This window comes from Accipiter gentilis, chromosome 8 (genome assembly GCF_929443795.1).
Source record: "Accipiter gentilis chromosome 8, bAccGen1.1, whole genome shotgun sequence".
NCBI lineage: Eukaryota > Metazoa > Chordata > Aves > Accipitriformes > Accipitridae > Astur > Astur gentilis.
This window is the reverse complement of record NC_064887.1, coordinates 31894051-31910065: the sequence shown is the minus strand read 5'-3', so window position 1 is coordinate 31910065 and position 16015 is coordinate 31894051. Positions and strand designations below refer to the sequence as shown.

The window sequence follows — 16015 nt, the reverse complement described above, 5'->3', positions numbered from 1 at the left end:
CTAAATCACTGTTACATTTTAATCACTAATTGGATTGAAAATAACAGATTACATGTAGCCTTATATGAGGTTCATAATGAAGAAGTGATAAAGCTCTGCTGCTAGATTTTGAACAGTAGCAGAAATGCTGTTCTTTATGCCATGCCTTCGAGGCACTTATTAACTTAAACTTGCTGCATACCAAGTGCGTTGTACACGGTTTCAAGTCTGGAAACTTTAGTTATTTCCTAATGAACTGACAGTATAATTCAGCCTCCTTTCAAAAGGAAAAATTGAGTGCTTCAGATGTAATTGCAAAGAAATTCACAGTAGGGAGGTGGAGGTAAAATCACCCTTCAGCAAAGCTGTGCTTCATTATTGTAACTTGGTCCTTCCCAGCAGGGTCAGAGATGTATTTAAGATGCTCTAACAGGAGGCTACTCAACCTGGGCTAAAAAAGGGCTATTTCTTTTGATGGGTCATCTTTTCTGGTGCATCCAAGGCAGAGGAACTCTGTCCATTCTTTCATCAAACTCTGATTTTTAAAAGTCCCTGCAGAAATCAGAGCTGACCTTCATTCACCAAAAAGCTTAAAGACATTGCATTGGCAGAGGTAAATGTTTCTATCACAGTCCTGCAAAAGTAAGGAAACTTCTCAGAGAGTTACAGAATGTAACATTAGGTTGTTGGGTAAAACCTCCACTATTTGCCACGCCTCTGCAGTTTACCCAACCTACCAATGCATTTCTGTTTATAAAGTGGCTACATGTGTTTGAGTTGCTAATTACCAAGTCAGCAAATACCTGTTATGTGCAATTTTTTTTTTTTTTTAAGGTTTATCATCTAAAAACCATGACAATTCTGACTGCAAGGATGGGTGGCATTGGGAGGAAAAGGACTACTCAGCTAGAAGAGCAGAAATGAATAGGTTAATCATTAGATGCATCTTGTAGGACTTTTCTTGTAGAACAGGTTTATTTCAAAACAAAGCATGGACAGTGTACCAAATTATAAGTTCATTTACAATGGAGCTTTAGTACGTTGTTTGTAAAAGTAAGATTGTGAGGGCTTTTCCCATTTGTAGGAGGATTTAGACTTGCATGTCTAGAGCCCTGTACTCTAAAAAGAGGATACACAGGGAGCCAGCAGTAGATTTATGGGCGTCTTTGACAGAGGCCGAGGTGTTGGTCCTTCCTCTTTACACTGAGTCCTGGTACCTGCCATATCTTCATGGGGCTTCATCACTGCACCCTGCCCCGACCTCTTGGGCACTTGCTCTGTTGCTAATCCTCAGAGCTCACTCCACTGACATCTTTAACCAGCTACCTGATCAAGTATGCCCCATCAAGTACACTGAGAAATGTTCGTAACTCGTGGAGTAATGGCAGCCAGAAGCATAAAATGAAAGAAGTGGTATTTCATACCATTTTTACCCTGCTAAATCACAGACTCACAGAATGGTTTGAGTTGGAAGGGACCTTTAAAGATCATCTAGTTCCAACCCCCTACATGAGCCGGGACATCTTGCACTAGATCTGGTTGCACAAAGCCCTGTCCAACCTGACCTTTAACACTTCCAATGATGGGGCATCCACAGCTTTTCTGGGCAACCTCTTCCAGTGTCTCACCACCCTCATCATAAAAAATTTCTTCCTTGTGTCTATTTTAAACCCACCCTCTTTCAGTTAAAACTGTTGCCCCTTGTCCTGTCACTACAGGGCTTGCTAATAAGTCTCCATGTTTTTTATAAGCCCTCTTAATATATTGAAATGCCGCAGTAAGGTCTCCCTGGAGCCTCCTCTTCTCCACATTGATCAACGCCAACTCTCTCAGCCTTTCTGCACAGGAGAGGTGTTCCAGCCCTCTGACCATTTCCATGGCCTCCTCTGGACCTGTTCTAACAGGTCGATGTCTGCCTTGTGCTGGGGACCCCAGAGCTGGATGCAGTACTCCAGGTGGGGTCTCACAAGAGCGGAGTAGAGGGGAGCATCCCCTCCCTGGACCTGCTGGCCACGCTGCTGGTGATGCACCCAGGACATGATTGACTTTCTGGGCTGCAAGCACACATTGCCAGCTCATGTCCAACTTGTCACCCACGAGCGTCCCCAAGTCCTTCTCAGCAGAGCTGCATCTCTGCTGATGAATGGATGTTCATCACTCAGTCTGCACTGGCACTGGGGATAAATCCTATCTTTTGGCAAAATGTGTTTCTTTGGCCTGCCATGAAAGATCTAAAAATGCATTCTCATGCCTTCTGATGTGCTTCGTACAAGGAAAATTAAATCCATGTTTCTGTTTGGGGAAAGCTTTTTTTTTCTGGAGGGATACCCAAGAACTCTGCTTAGATTTGGTGGTTTTCTGACTCTTCCAGTTGTTCATTAACTCTGTCAGTTCCCTGCCCTGCCATGGATTTTACAATTTTACACAGCTCCTCAGAATACACAGTGTCAGCATTTGTGTGTGTGTGTGTTACATCTCTAAATAGCTGGGCAGTTTTACTGCCCAGCCAAACTTTTCTGAAGATCATGGCCTGCAAGGCCTTTAGGACCTCCTCTGGGACTTTTCATGTATATGGCAACACAATACTCCATTTTTTTCTCCCCTTCATTTAGTTTTCTTATAAATTATGGTTGGGGTGAGTCATTACAGTATCACCTCATTTATTAGAAACTGGATCTATAACGTTGCAAAGGCAAGCATATCTTTCTAGTGCTTACCTACCCAGAAAGGGCTGTACTTCCCTAAAGCCCCTCTCCAAGACACCTGAATATGCAGGTGACAGGGTCAGCTGCCCCACACAACTATTTTTTCCCCATCTCAGGTGGAGGTGGGAACCTGAGGGACAGGCAGACAGCTGGGGACAGAAACTATCACAGCCACTGAAAGGTGAATTGTTTCCTCTCCTAAATTACCAGCTTTAGGTTTTAATGCCACTTCTGAGACCTCTTCTGAACTGAGCCTTCATTTATGTCCAGCATAAGCAAATCATTGTATACATTCATCCCAATAGCAAGTGCAGTATGAATGCTGAGCTTTGTAGGGAAGCGCAGCGTGTTGTTGGGCACTTGGGAAAAGTATTAACTCATTATAGCTGAAAGGATCATGGTGAGGAAGAGGGGACTGGGATGGGAATTCAGCAGGCTGAACCAGCTTTTACTGTCAGAGAAAATCTCTGAGACCTGTCCTTCTAACCATGTGGCATTACTGTGGACACCGGCACCAGTCTTCCATCCTTCCTTTTTCACGTCTTTTTTTGTCCTGCATTTAGTCCCTGGTGCTTTTCTCCAGCCCCCTGCGGGCCCAGGCGCTCCTCCCTGCTGCAGGTCCAGAGGACGCTCCAGCTTCACCTTCCTGGAGGGATATCGTTATTTCAGGAAGGAGGCTCTCACCACCCCCTAACATAAATAAAGCAGACACACCCCAAATACCGTCTGCCACGCATCCTCATCTTTGTCTCCTCGTCCCTTCCTTTGCATCTGACCTTCCTGTGTTTGGTTCCCCTGGGGAAGGGCCTGTTGTCTTGTGCCACTGCCAGTGTTTTACAGACAACAAAGAAGAGTGTTTTCCAGCCCTCTTCAGCAATGCAAAATCATATCACTAACCCTGAGCCTCTTGGTGCTGCAGAATTAATTGAAGTGACTAATCTGCTGGGTCCATTCAGGGAGCAGTAAGGACCACCTCTCTGGGAGGGGAAGGACCAGCCTGGGCTCGTAGACGTTCCTGGGTGTTGAGTGCAGAGCCCATCTGTAGCAGGGCACGCAGGTCTTCCAGCTTTAACCTCACATTGTAGGCTTCTCATTTTGCGGTGGCGAGGTTGGCAGTCTTAGAAGACCTTCTGTCTTGACACAGAAAGGGCTCTCACTGTCCCAAGGAAAGGTAGCGGGCTATTAAGTTTCTGCAACCTGCCTGGAAAAGGGAATAGTCTCCTCTGGATGCACATGGGTCCTGGTTACCATCCCAAGCGTAGCACGCTTACACAGAACTAAATGCAATAATCCTTCTGTGGGCAAACCAAAAAAAGGGGAAAAAAAAAAAATTATCATTGTAGACGAAAGTGTAAAGTGATTTATTTTTCACAGTGGTGCAAGCTTACAGTTGAGTCCCTCAACAACCCTGGACTGCAGCGTCAGTCTTTTAAAATGGAAGAAATCCTGTTGGTACTGATACTCTTCCTTTGCCTTTCAGCATGCACATCTCTGAAAGCCAACAAGAATTCTTCAGAATGCTTGATGAAAAAATTGAAAAGGTAAGACACAATAAAGGAAACGTACATTTTCACTCAGGGGGTGGACACACAGGTTTCCTGGCTCCATGGAGAGCACAACCAGACATTGTTGCAGCGCTCCATGTTCTCCAGTACTTGGAGGGACTCTGGTCTGAGATCCCCTTTACTGCTCATTGGTTAGATAGTTCAAGTGCAAAGAAGAACAAAAAGGTAAAGAGGCTGCAGGAGATACTGGAGAGAATCCTTTGTTTTGTGGAAACATCACCAGTCTAGAATGAATGGCAAATTAACGCAAACTTTCAGGATACACATGGACTACTGGATAAAGGAGAAGAACAAAGTGGGGTTTTATGCCCTTAGTGATTTGATCTTTCATTTAATCTCCGTGGGAGACAACTGGAATCTTAATGCCAGTAATATCTGGGATACCCTGCTAATTTCTTGCTGAATCTCTTCAAAATAGCTCCCGGCTCCAAGGGATAGTGTAGCTGTATGTATAGATAATCCTGCCTCAAGACCTCAGGTGACTAAAATAATGATGCTGGAGATGTTTTCAAGGAAAGGGTGAATAATTCTTTACATATCTCATTGTCTTGACAGCAGCTTTCACGTCTTTCACAAGTTTTCTAAATGAGAATCCCAGCTGCTTTGTGAGCCAGTAGTGAATAATTGTACCACAACATAGATGGGAAACTGAGACTTGAGGAATTAAATGGGCTATTTGGATCAAGTCTAGATCTCAGCCCTTCCTTATACCTTAGCTGATCTTTGCTCACCAATATATTCTTTACACTTCATATTTTGGAGTGGTGTATCTTATTTAATACTTGACATTAAATATTCACTTCCCCATTTGGAATCAAGTAATTTGTACTCCCAAATTGTAGTGTTGGGTTGCACAGTAGGAGGGAAATTTTTACTTGGATGACTCTGAATTTCTGCCATTTTTGCCAACACTCCTGGTCTTAGGAGTTGGAGTGCTACAGCGGGTGAATCTCTTATCTGTCCCAAGCAACAAATTTGTTACACCACTCTAAAGAAAAAATACCTCATGAAAGCAAAAAGTTTGATGAAGGGGAAGAGTAGAAGTAGGGAGGAGTTTGTAGATTCCTGAGAAGAGTATTTCTATACTAGTATTTCACAGGAGTAAGATTTTACTTAACCAATATGCATTTAAAAGTAGAATTTCTACATATTCGTAATAAGCTGCATCTCCTTTGAATAAATGCATTCACCCTATAAATATTTAGAAGCTTTTCCTGGACATCATCACCTTCCATAATGTCAAACACAGAATCTCCAGTGAAATGGATTTTCTGAAAATCTGTCTTATCTACATACCAGACCATCAGGTAGCTGTATCTAATGAATTGAAGTCAGTTTTTGGTTTTGAGATTTGTTTCAGGATAGTAATACCATTCATTCACCAGCTGCCACATTGAGACGCAGTTGACCTTGTTTCCTCGCTGTTTGGGCCATGCTCAGATGCTTGCAGGGGCTCAGATGTTCTCCAGGGCTCTTGTACTAATTTATCTTCTGGATCAGGAGATTGCCTATTTAGAGGAAATACACAATTTTATCTGACAAAGAGAGAAAGACGGCTCCCGTGCATTTCAAGCTGCTGACAGTTGATGGGATTGGCAGGAGTTAATGTGCAGCTGAACATGGGATTTGCTTTCTCTGGGGACCTCCTGTGCCTGAGGAAATAGTCTTCCTAAGAGAAGTTTGGTTTTTTTAATTAATCTTTGCCCACAATACATTGTTTTTCTAGGTATCCGCCACAGGTGCCAAAAAGATTGGAAAACATGACGGATTTTGTTTGATCCCTAAATAACATTTTGAGTCCATTCTACAGGGAAATGGAGGACAGCAGTCAGAACAATTGAAAGAATTGTATCACTGAGCAGCTCACCAGTTATGGCTGAAATAGTCTGCAAAAGGGGGAGGGGCGTTGCCTATGGTTGATGAGGTCCCAAAACATGTTGTGTAATGTTCACATGATAATCATGGCCATGAGTAGCGTTGGATTTGTAAGGGAGAGACGCTGTCCATCACTGACTCCGTGGGCTAGGTCTACAGAAACTCTACAGTCAGAAGCAAAACATCCCTCAACTTGCATTGAAATCCCAAGGAGTGTTAGGTCACCTAATACAAATGAGTAACAACAACTCTAATGTGTGTGCTACAAATTAGAGAGGAAAATCAAATGGGCATTTTGGACTCAGCAAAACGATTAAGCGAACAGAAGGTCAGCTGAAATAAAATTTCTGTAATCAAAGTGTGAAATGGAAAGAACACAGGCTGATGTTTTAGCAATTGAAAATATGAAGTATTTACGAATCCTAGAGATCAAAAAAGCCTTAATGAAATGGTCTGGAGAATTTCTCTGAAAGTCTAGCCCCTGTCAGTACCCAACACACACCTGTGTTCATGGCTGCCTGTACGAAGCTGAATTGCCTTCTGCAAATGCCACCCAAAGGTAAAAAACAGAATGTCAACCCCAACGAATGGAGCTTCTGGCTACCAAAATCCGGTGTCAAAACACTGTGAGGCATTCAGAGGGAGGCATCTGTTCCTCTCTCTGCACGGGTGTCTGTCCCTGCTCGGAGAGCTAGAGCTGAACTTGCATGTATGGAACTGTGTGTGATGATGGTAATTCAACTCATAGGGTTTGTTGGAAGGAAGAAATACTGAAACGAAGGCTCAGCACTGAATGCTGAGGTAGGACTGACTGAGAATGTAAAAGTCAGCCTTGCACGGAGGGTTAGATGTTGGTTCTGCTAGAGTCAACCAAGTCATTTCAGAGGCACCAGAATTTGAGCTAAAAACCACCCCAAAACCTGATGAGAAGCCAGAGATACGAAGTTATGTGGGACGCTGGGAATAGCTAGGTAGAGTTAAGCAGTGGACAGCACAGGAAACAGTAGTTATATGTCATACGTATGTGTCATACGTATATGACAGACCACAGAATGCTTCTTGTGATGGTGTTTCTGTGACAGCAGCATGCATCCAGACAGATAAGAACCAGGCAATTAAAAGGTTGAACAAATCTCAGCACAGCTGTGGGATGGTTTTCAGATGATGGGGTGCTGGTGTAGTGGCAGAGGGCGAGCACAGCTTCGGCGCAATACCAAGGCTGGATGTGCACCACGGAGGGAGAGAAGAGGAAAAGGAAAGACCAAGTCATCTGTGAGCAGCACAAGGCCCGAGAGTTGTGGCGAAAGCTGGCGCAGAAATGCTCCCGACGTCTGCCAGCAGCTGCAGTGAGTCCTCTTGGGGTTTCACGCTCAGTGAAGTTACTGTGAGTAGAGTCATGGGCTTTGCATTTGGAGACAAAAAGGCACGTGCATACAAGGAGTTCAAGAGGAAAACGGAGCAGAGACAGGCAGCGGTAAGGGGGCTGCTCACCTGGTGACAGCATTATCATAATTTTTTGAGAATTGGCCTTGCCTGAAATCACATAAATACATTCCAGCAGAGGATGAGCAACAAGTAATAGCAGCAATTAAGCTCCAGGAGAGAACCCCCCCAGAGTAAATTAGAAAGACATGGGTCAGAGGTACGAGTGATTAACTTGAGCTGAGACATGAAGGCAGAAATATGACTTGGAAACCCGAGAAGGAAGCAGAGAGCGACTGACACATTCCTCCTAAAGCAAACGCAGCAGCCGCTGCATAAATCTGAGATCTGCTGTGTGATGCCCAGAAGAGGAGAAATGGGTCTCACCAGCCAAGCCAGGACAGGGAAAGTCGCTGCACTCATCATGGTGTGATAAATCTGGTTTTTAAATACCATCTCTGATTAAGAAGATAGAATTGCACCCCACTAACAGCATCCCTGTCTGCATGACCTGGTGTTTTCTGCTGGCTGCAGTGAGAAACTGTAGCAAAATGAGGCTGTTTGTACTGGTATTCAGGCAAATAAATTAGTTACCTATGTTTTCTCTAATCTAATAGTGTAAGGACTAATTTAGTTAGATATTGTATATAGATTCACAAAGAGTTGCTGTGAAACACAGAAGACAAATTGCCACATCTCTCCTAAAATTTCTCCAGTCGTCTTTTTTTTTTTTTTTTTTCCCTCTACGTCTCAAATTTATTTGGACCTTGCTTGTGTAGGACCACATGCAAACTCCACCTTACCCTCTCAGAAGAAATCCCATTAATTGAACAGGATGGCTCAGAGCAGAGGATTAATCCTGGGCACAGTCTTTGCAACCTCAGGTCCACAGACTTGAGGGGCCCTGTGGCAGTACCCCCCCTCAACAGGAAACGAAACTTCTCCAGGCAGGGAGAAGAGAAAAAAAACCCAAACCCTGGAGGCTGCAGGCTGAAATTTGAACTGGCCAGTCGAGACACGCCAGGTACACCGAGGTGACCCTCCTGGCCAATAGGGATGACCTGACCACAGGTCAGATTCGGCAGGGGTATAAACGGGTCCCGCCGGAGGACATGGTGGAACCAGCCCTCCTGGGAGCAGCGGGTCTGCAGTCGGGGACTCCCCCCTGGGCTCGGGGCACTGCCCGAGGTGGCTCCTCGAAGGAGAGAGCCCTCAGCTTTTAGGTGAGTGATACGCGCGTGTTGGAGCCATCACTTTAAATCCTGGGGATTCTTAAGTTGGCCGTGTCGTATTAATTCTCTTTACATCATTGAGCCTGTGGTTTACAAAATGTTACCAAGTTCTAACTAACTTTTTACTGAAGAATAAATCTGAGCTTTAACACATGTTGGATTTGATTGTGCGTGCCTCCATAACAGGGCCTTGTCCCACCAAGGCTTCCCTGAAAACATGAAATAAAAGCAAAATTAAAAGCTGCAAAGTATAAAATGTTGAATGTGGAAGATTTACCCCATTTAGCACTTGCTAGCAAAAACGTCTTGATGATGGCTATCACGGAAAATGGTCTGAAAAATGGCTGCTTTCTCTGAATCCTACATACGGAGCAGTAAAATGATCATCAGAAATGATCTCCTTTAAGGATATTTTATTACTGTAGGCTGTGGCACAGTGTGTACGCTGCTGTCTACAGTTTTTTGTAGGTAAAACTACCAAGGCTGAGGTATAATTGAACAGCTGACAAGCAAGTTCTAGGATTATATCTGGGGATTATACCCTCAGAAAAGAAGAATCTCTGGCTTTGTAGTGTAGAAAAAACAACCCCAAAATAATCCAGGTAAGCTGTACCAGAGGAAATCATCACCAGTCCCATCATCATAAGCTGTTTCCTACATGGCTACAGTGGTTTATTAAAAAAACAGTCACAATGCAAACATGTTCACGGAAGAAAATGAGATTCAAAAAATGTCATAGCACATGAAGATGTCTTGCTACGAACTCTCATGCGGCCAGTGGATACCCTGAGCCCAGGCCAACGTGTTTCTGCTGCCACAGGGGATGTCGCTTTGGGTCGAGAGATAACTTGGTCTTGAACACCTGTGCCAGGGCGGGTTTGCAGGGGTTTCTCTGCCGATCCACACACCTGGCTGCCGGGAGCTGGGTTGGAGACTACTGGTTTGTTGTTGGAGGCCATGGGAGAGATGCCTGGCAGCAACTCACTCCATCCCCTCATTAGTAAAACTGGGCATGAAACACAGGGGGAAGACACAATGCAGCTCCTTGTATCGTATTTAAAGAGTGCCGTTAGAAATAGGGGTGGGGTGCTAACCAAAATGTATGCAAGGGCAGACTTGTTAAGCTAAAACTCATTAGCAAAATAGATTGCTCTTAATGACTCTCTTGATTTTTCTCTAGCAAAATAAGAAACGGACAAAAATGAGCACAGTATACAATTATTTAGTGCCACCTCCTGGTATTTTCTTCCCATTCTTTCTGCGAGCACTGTAAACAAAACCAGATTGATGAAAAGGGTTCCCACCGCAGAGCCAGGCTAACGTTTCCCAGTGCTGGCCATCTCCTCTGAAAGGGACCACTGTGTCCCACAAGCTCTTTCAGCCGCCGCAGAAGAAAGGGCTGCTTGGTGCAGCTCATTTCCCTCTCCCAGGCCATCCAGCCTGCTCTTCCTCCTCTCCTCGCCAGGGCCACAGCACGAGGATACTGGTGCCAAGCTGCAGAGCCGTGGCGGAAGAAGCATCTCCTTAACTGCCTTCTCTCCCTCGGCAAGGCTGCCAGCTGCACAAAAGGCTATTGAACCAGGAAGGCTTCTGCATTCGGGTGGCATGGGGGTTTGTTTATTGGCCTGTCACTGCAACAATGGGGAAAAGGGCTTTTCCTGTGTGTTTTTCTTCTTTTTCTTTTTTTTCTCCAAAACGATATCATCGGCTGTGATGCATGCACTGGTAGGGGCATCAGGATGACAGAGCGAGGGGAGAGAGCAGGGGAATGAGCCCTTCTGGTTTGAGTGCAAGCAGCAGGAAAGGAACATAAGGCTTTTTAAAAATTATTTTATGTTCACACACTTGTGTTAAGGCATTTCTGTGGACATCTACAACAGTTTTAAGTTGGATTTTGAAACTGCAGGGGAGGAAGACAGGATTTCTCGGGAATTACCTGGACTTGGATGTGCGTGTTCCCCTTCTCATCTTCCTCGGTGTAGAACATTTACACTCTTAGTCATTAAAACTTATTTAATAGCCCGTGCTGTTAAGGGCTATGAAAGGATGGCCCATACATTCCTGTTACCAGCTGCATGCGCTGGGCCTGTGGCTCCTCTGGACACGGGAGCCTGCTCCCCTGGGCAGCAGGGACAGGGTTTGGCCGGCAATCCTGCACTCTAATTTTTCAGCCACGATGCTGCTCTGATTGTAGGGGGGTGTCATCTTCTCTGCTTTCTTCTTTTCCTTTCTGACACACGTCTGCTCCCCAAAAAAAACCCACCATCACTTCAGTCTGCACTCAGATGCTACCGGAGCTCCTCTACTCACGTCATAGAGCTCGTCTTCTGACTGCTGCTTCATGTGGTCAGTGAGGTTTCTTCAGAAGACTTTATCAGCTTTGCAAGCTGTTAGCTCACCGTTTCAAGTGAGGTTTTTCCCAGCCCCACCAGGATAATTCCTCATCTCAAGCGCAGCGGGCCTCTCACTGATCACCGGTGCAGCCACTAGAGGTATCATCTCCTCCAGCATCCTCTGAAACAACCAAGGGGTCAACACCTGACATTTTTACGTATTTTACTGGGTTGGGGCCATGGTGCTTCGCAGGACCAAAGCAGCCTTCGTTCTCTGCCGATGGGGAGGTAGAGACCTCTCCTGCCTTTCTGCCCAAGGAGTACCAATGAGAAACCCGTGTGTTGGATTTACAATGCAGCAGGGAAGGCAGCTTTATTCTTTTTCTGATCTTCCTGAGGAACACTGACCTTGTTATTACTGATAAAAATTCAATTAGGGGATAAGCTTTAGAGAAAAAAATTTTTAAAAAAGGGGAATTTTAACTTTTTGGGCCTCCTTGTAGCATGGTTTCCCCCCTCTCCTGCTCTTTTTTAGGAGGATAAATACCCATTGCTATGTATTTCTTCAAGGAGACCTCACTTAGCACAAGCCCTCCTTCAAGAAGGTGCTAAAGCATCTGCTTGACTTTCTGCTCATGAGCTGCTCCAGGGCTTAAATGCTGTTTCCCTTGTGCTTAAAGACTAGTATGTGCTTAATCCCATTGAACTGGGCCAGGACGCTTCAGACCTTGCTGGGCTGAGCCCTACATGCTTCGTTTTTGTGCTGGAATTAAATTCTGGGTGCATGTTGGTGTGGGTCTTTGCAGCGTAGCCAGGGCAGTGGGTGTAGAACAGAGGGGATGGGTGCAGCAGTACGTGCAAAACGGGGTGTTTGCTGTCACAGCTGATTCCCACCCCCTAACAAAAGAAGCCAAACCTGCCAGAACAGGGTGGTCCTGCAGGTTGTATCGCATCCAACCACTAAGAAGGTGGACATGGCCCTTCCTTCTCCCAAGGAAAGAAAAGCAACGTCCTCTTAACTCGCCATAAGCCCCAAATGAAAGCAAAACCCCTAATTTTGCATGCAAGCTGACAGCCCGCCGTGCCTGCGCTCCAACATTATTCTTGGCGTGTAACAAATGTGTCCCTTCCCCTGCATTGCAGCACGCTCCTCCGCGCGGCTCTGCGGCGGAGAGGGGCAGTGGATGTGGAGACTTCAGCCAGCCGCCGAGTGGCCGCGGGAGCCTTTTGCGGGATGTGTGTCCCCCCCAGCTCCCTTGTCACGTCCTCCCCCGTCCCGCCAGCCGGTGCACCAGCGGGGCAAACCCAGCTCTGGAGCATTTCCCTGCAAAAAAACACAGCAGCCTCGGGCTGCAGCAGGGCTCCTCGTCTCGCCGTCAAGGTGTTGGTGCAGTTTGGGCATCAAATTAAGCCGGTTGGGTTGGGGTTGCGGGTCCATGCGGGGGGGCTCAGCGGGTGGAAGAGCGGCGTGTTGCGCTGCAGGAAGGTGTGGGAGGTGTTCCTGGCATTTCAGGCAGTTCTCACCCTCCTCCCCCCGTTCGGCTGTGCCGTCACTGCCCACGCACGCTCACGGGAAGGAGCAGGCTGGCGGGAAGGTTGGGATGGTGGCAGCTCCCCGCCCGCCAGTGACCGAGGGCCACAGCCTTGAAGGCCACCTCCAAGACACCGAGGTGTCTCCATCCCCACTGGTGTGAAGATGGAAATAAAGTGTCTGGCAGCAGCAGCCTGCCTCTCGGCAGCCTTCGGGCAGTGGGGGAGAGGTGGTACTTCCGTGCCGTGGCCAGGACTTCTTCAGCACGTTGCTTTTTAAGCAGTTTCTTGGAATCCTTTTGAGGAGCGATGCACTTAATTGCCACAGAGCAGACTCAGAAGCAGAAGAACGGCAGGAGGAATGGTAGGGGAAAAATGCAAGACAGCTTTCTTCCATGTTTTGGGTCTGTTTGAGCCTTTAATAGCACTGGTGGCCACTGGTGCATGGTGTAGTGGGGAATGATGGGCCACGGGGCTCCCTCTTGAGCAGGAGGCCTGGGAACCAGGTAAATCAATCTCCTGGAAACGCCCTGAGCCTCAGTCATCATTCGCTACTGGTGGCTTTCACAGCTCTGAAGCATGTTGCACAAATCCTTCATCACCACCAGCTTAGTCTTGTGGGTTTGTCCAAATGCATTGTGGTCCCTGGCATGGAGAAAACCGATGGATTTGGGCTTTGCTGCAAAGTATTTCAGCATTCCTTCTTTCTGAGTCAAATTTTTTACTTTAAAAAAAATTTTTTTTTCCTTTCTTTCTGGGTCAGTGATTGCTAAATTGAAATTAGGGCTGATTAGTCTCTTGGGGGTTTTTTTCAACATACTAAGAAAGCCTTTTTACTAATAGTATTGGGCCACAGAGAGCTGTTAAAGCACCACACATTCCTGGGTGTGGACCCTCCAGAAAAGCACGCTGTGCCATCCCAGCATCGCCAGTGGGATTTTAATTGCAGAGACATTTTGGAGCCTTTGTTCCTGATGTGTACCCCATCTGTGCATCCCAGATAAACTGATCGCTGCATCAAGAAACATCTCTTGCTTTTCTTTTTTTTACTTTTTTCCTTCCCCTGTCTCTTTCCAGACAGGATAGTGACTGGAGTTGATTTGTGGGGCAACTGGGTACCACTCCTTGAGTGAGTAGAGCTTCACCCATTTTACCACTGCTGAGTTGGTCTCTTCTGCTTACAGGGTGTTGTTGAGCTTTTACATTTTATTGCAGGTCTGAGACTCTCGTGTTTCTCCTTTTCTTCTTCTTTGCCAGCCCTTTCCTCAGCTGCTGGGATTTTCCATGCAAGCGCTCAGGTGGTACACCTGGGACGTGGGAACAATGTGAAATAGTCCAGAGGTTGAGATTTTTGGTAGTACGTTTGAGGCACTTGTTTTACGCAGGATATCTTGGGTGGCTTGTGTGTTGAAAAGCTCAGCTCCATCTGTTTCTGTGTAGAGAAACAGGACAGTGGGTCCCGTTGGGTCCTCTTCTTGCTGCTTTGCAAGAAGCAGCTAGTGAGGGGTGGAACATATCTTCTCCAGACGTTCCCGAGGGTAATTCTTAGATAGATGCTGCTGCAAGTCTTGTGTTTGGGATGGGCTGGAAGGCATAACGTGTCTGTGTTTTGTGAAAGTTAGCCTGTTTTCCCCCATTGTGCAAGTGTAATTTCAATACAAATAGTATCTTTTGCTCTTACATTAAACTCTAGCTAGGTTATCAGATGAAGTACTCTCGTTCACAGCACCTGACTTGTCTTGCTCATAGATTACATGCTTCATTGCTTTTGTCTCAGAGATTATGTTTTTGCAACAGATCTATAGGGTTGTGTCCATCAAGGCGTATCTTTACATAAAATAGTTTTGTAAATCAGTTTATTGGACTGCCCCTGGAATTCAATATAGGGGATGAAATTTATGAGATTAATAGTGACAGAAAGGGAAGGGTCTCCTGTCCTGGTTTCATGCAAACCTTCAGGAAGGTTGGAGGAGTTGTGCAAACTCCATTCCCTATTTTTAAGGTTTCTACCGCGTAAATCTCCTAAATTTAGAGAACTGATATGTATTATTAGTAATTAGTATTAGTAAATGCTCCCTTGATTTATGTTACTCCTGTCTTCAAGTAGTCATTTACAAATTGTCTGTCTTTTCTCCTTACAGGGTCGTGATTATTGTTCAGAAGAGGAGGATGTCACATAGTGCCAATTCTGCCCCTCGCTCCAGGAATACTACTGTGTAAATAGATTACAACCCAGTCGAGACCTTTTGGAAGTCTTCTAGAGTGAACAGCACTACATAACAGAAGAAGATCATTTCCACATTATATGCTCCATTCAGTTACAGTGTTTCTTAATGAACAGATGAGGAATATTGCTAAGAACTCGTAAGGAACTGTTTTTGTTGCTGCTAGTTAAAACTTGTTGCAACTTCTCACTTTTTTCTGTGTCCAGATACGCAGCAAATCCTTAAAGTTAATCCAAAAGACGTTGTTGATTTTATTGAGGCTTCTGGCCTGTTTTCTATCAGATGAGGTAGTGTTATACAAAGCTTCCATAAGTGAACATTCAAGCATCTAAGAAACACCCTTAAGCTGTCTGTCAGTCCGCGTTTGGGCCAGAGTGCTTGTTAATGCTGGTGATTTCAAGCTTTGGAGATGGGATGTTTTTGCCACAGCAGGCCTTGTTTCTCTGCTGGGAAGAAGCCGAGAAACTATTATCCATTAAAAGCATGTTATCACTGAAATACTGGAAGTGATGCAGGAGCAGGAATTTGTATTTTAAGAGGAAAAAGAATTTCATTTAATAGGTATCTTAATCAAGGACTAAGCTTGCAGTATTGGCTTTGCTGAGCACGAATGGGAGTATGATCACAATCATTTTGAATCTCTTTTTTTCTAAGAAAATAAACATTTTACTGTTTTTATGTATTCTTGTCTTTTACCATTCCTACAACACAATGTTTTAAGAGTTGGGGGACAATGAAGGCAAAACCAGCCCTCTGCATTAATGAGCCTGTGGATCTAATCTCTTGGAGCAGCTCTGTGCCAGCTGGGGATATCTGTTGTGTGTCCTGTAGAGTTTATTTTTCCATATTATACAAAGAGGATATTACCTTCTCAAGAGCAGATGTAATATTTTTAACAAATGCTGTCATGAGTAAAAACAACAACAAAAAAACCCTGAACAAACAAAAAACCCCCACCTTTTGTATTTATTATTTCAAAAGAGATTGTTACCTGTACTGATATTTCTTCCTGCTTTGACACCATATGAGGGCCAGGTTTGCACTACATCCCATGGAGACACTTTGTCAGGACATAGGTTTCTGTATTGTATTGATTCGTTGCTGTGATGTGTGTGATGTATGTGGAACAGAACATGAGATTGCATTAAT

The 16015-nt window shown here is 45.2% G+C and overlaps 1 protein-coding gene across 4 annotated transcripts in view; it reads left to right on the top strand.

Annotated features, from left to right (window-relative positions):
• C8H1orf21 (chromosome 8 C1orf21 homolog) overlaps positions 1–15541 on the top strand; it is a 129469-nt gene extending 113928 nt beyond the window's left edge. For all 4 annotated transcript variants that reach the window (XM_049809476.1, XM_049809477.1, XM_049809478.1 and 1 more), the window contains exons 5-6: positions 4165–4225; positions 14783–15541. In XM_049809476.1, the coding sequence (XP_049665433.1) occupies positions 4165–4225; positions 14783–14821 (100 nt within the window). In that variant the 3' untranslated portion in view covers positions 14822–15541. The remainder of the gene's footprint in view (positions 1–4164; positions 4226–14782) is intronic.
• The last annotated feature ends 474 nt before the right edge of the window (positions 15542–16015 follow it).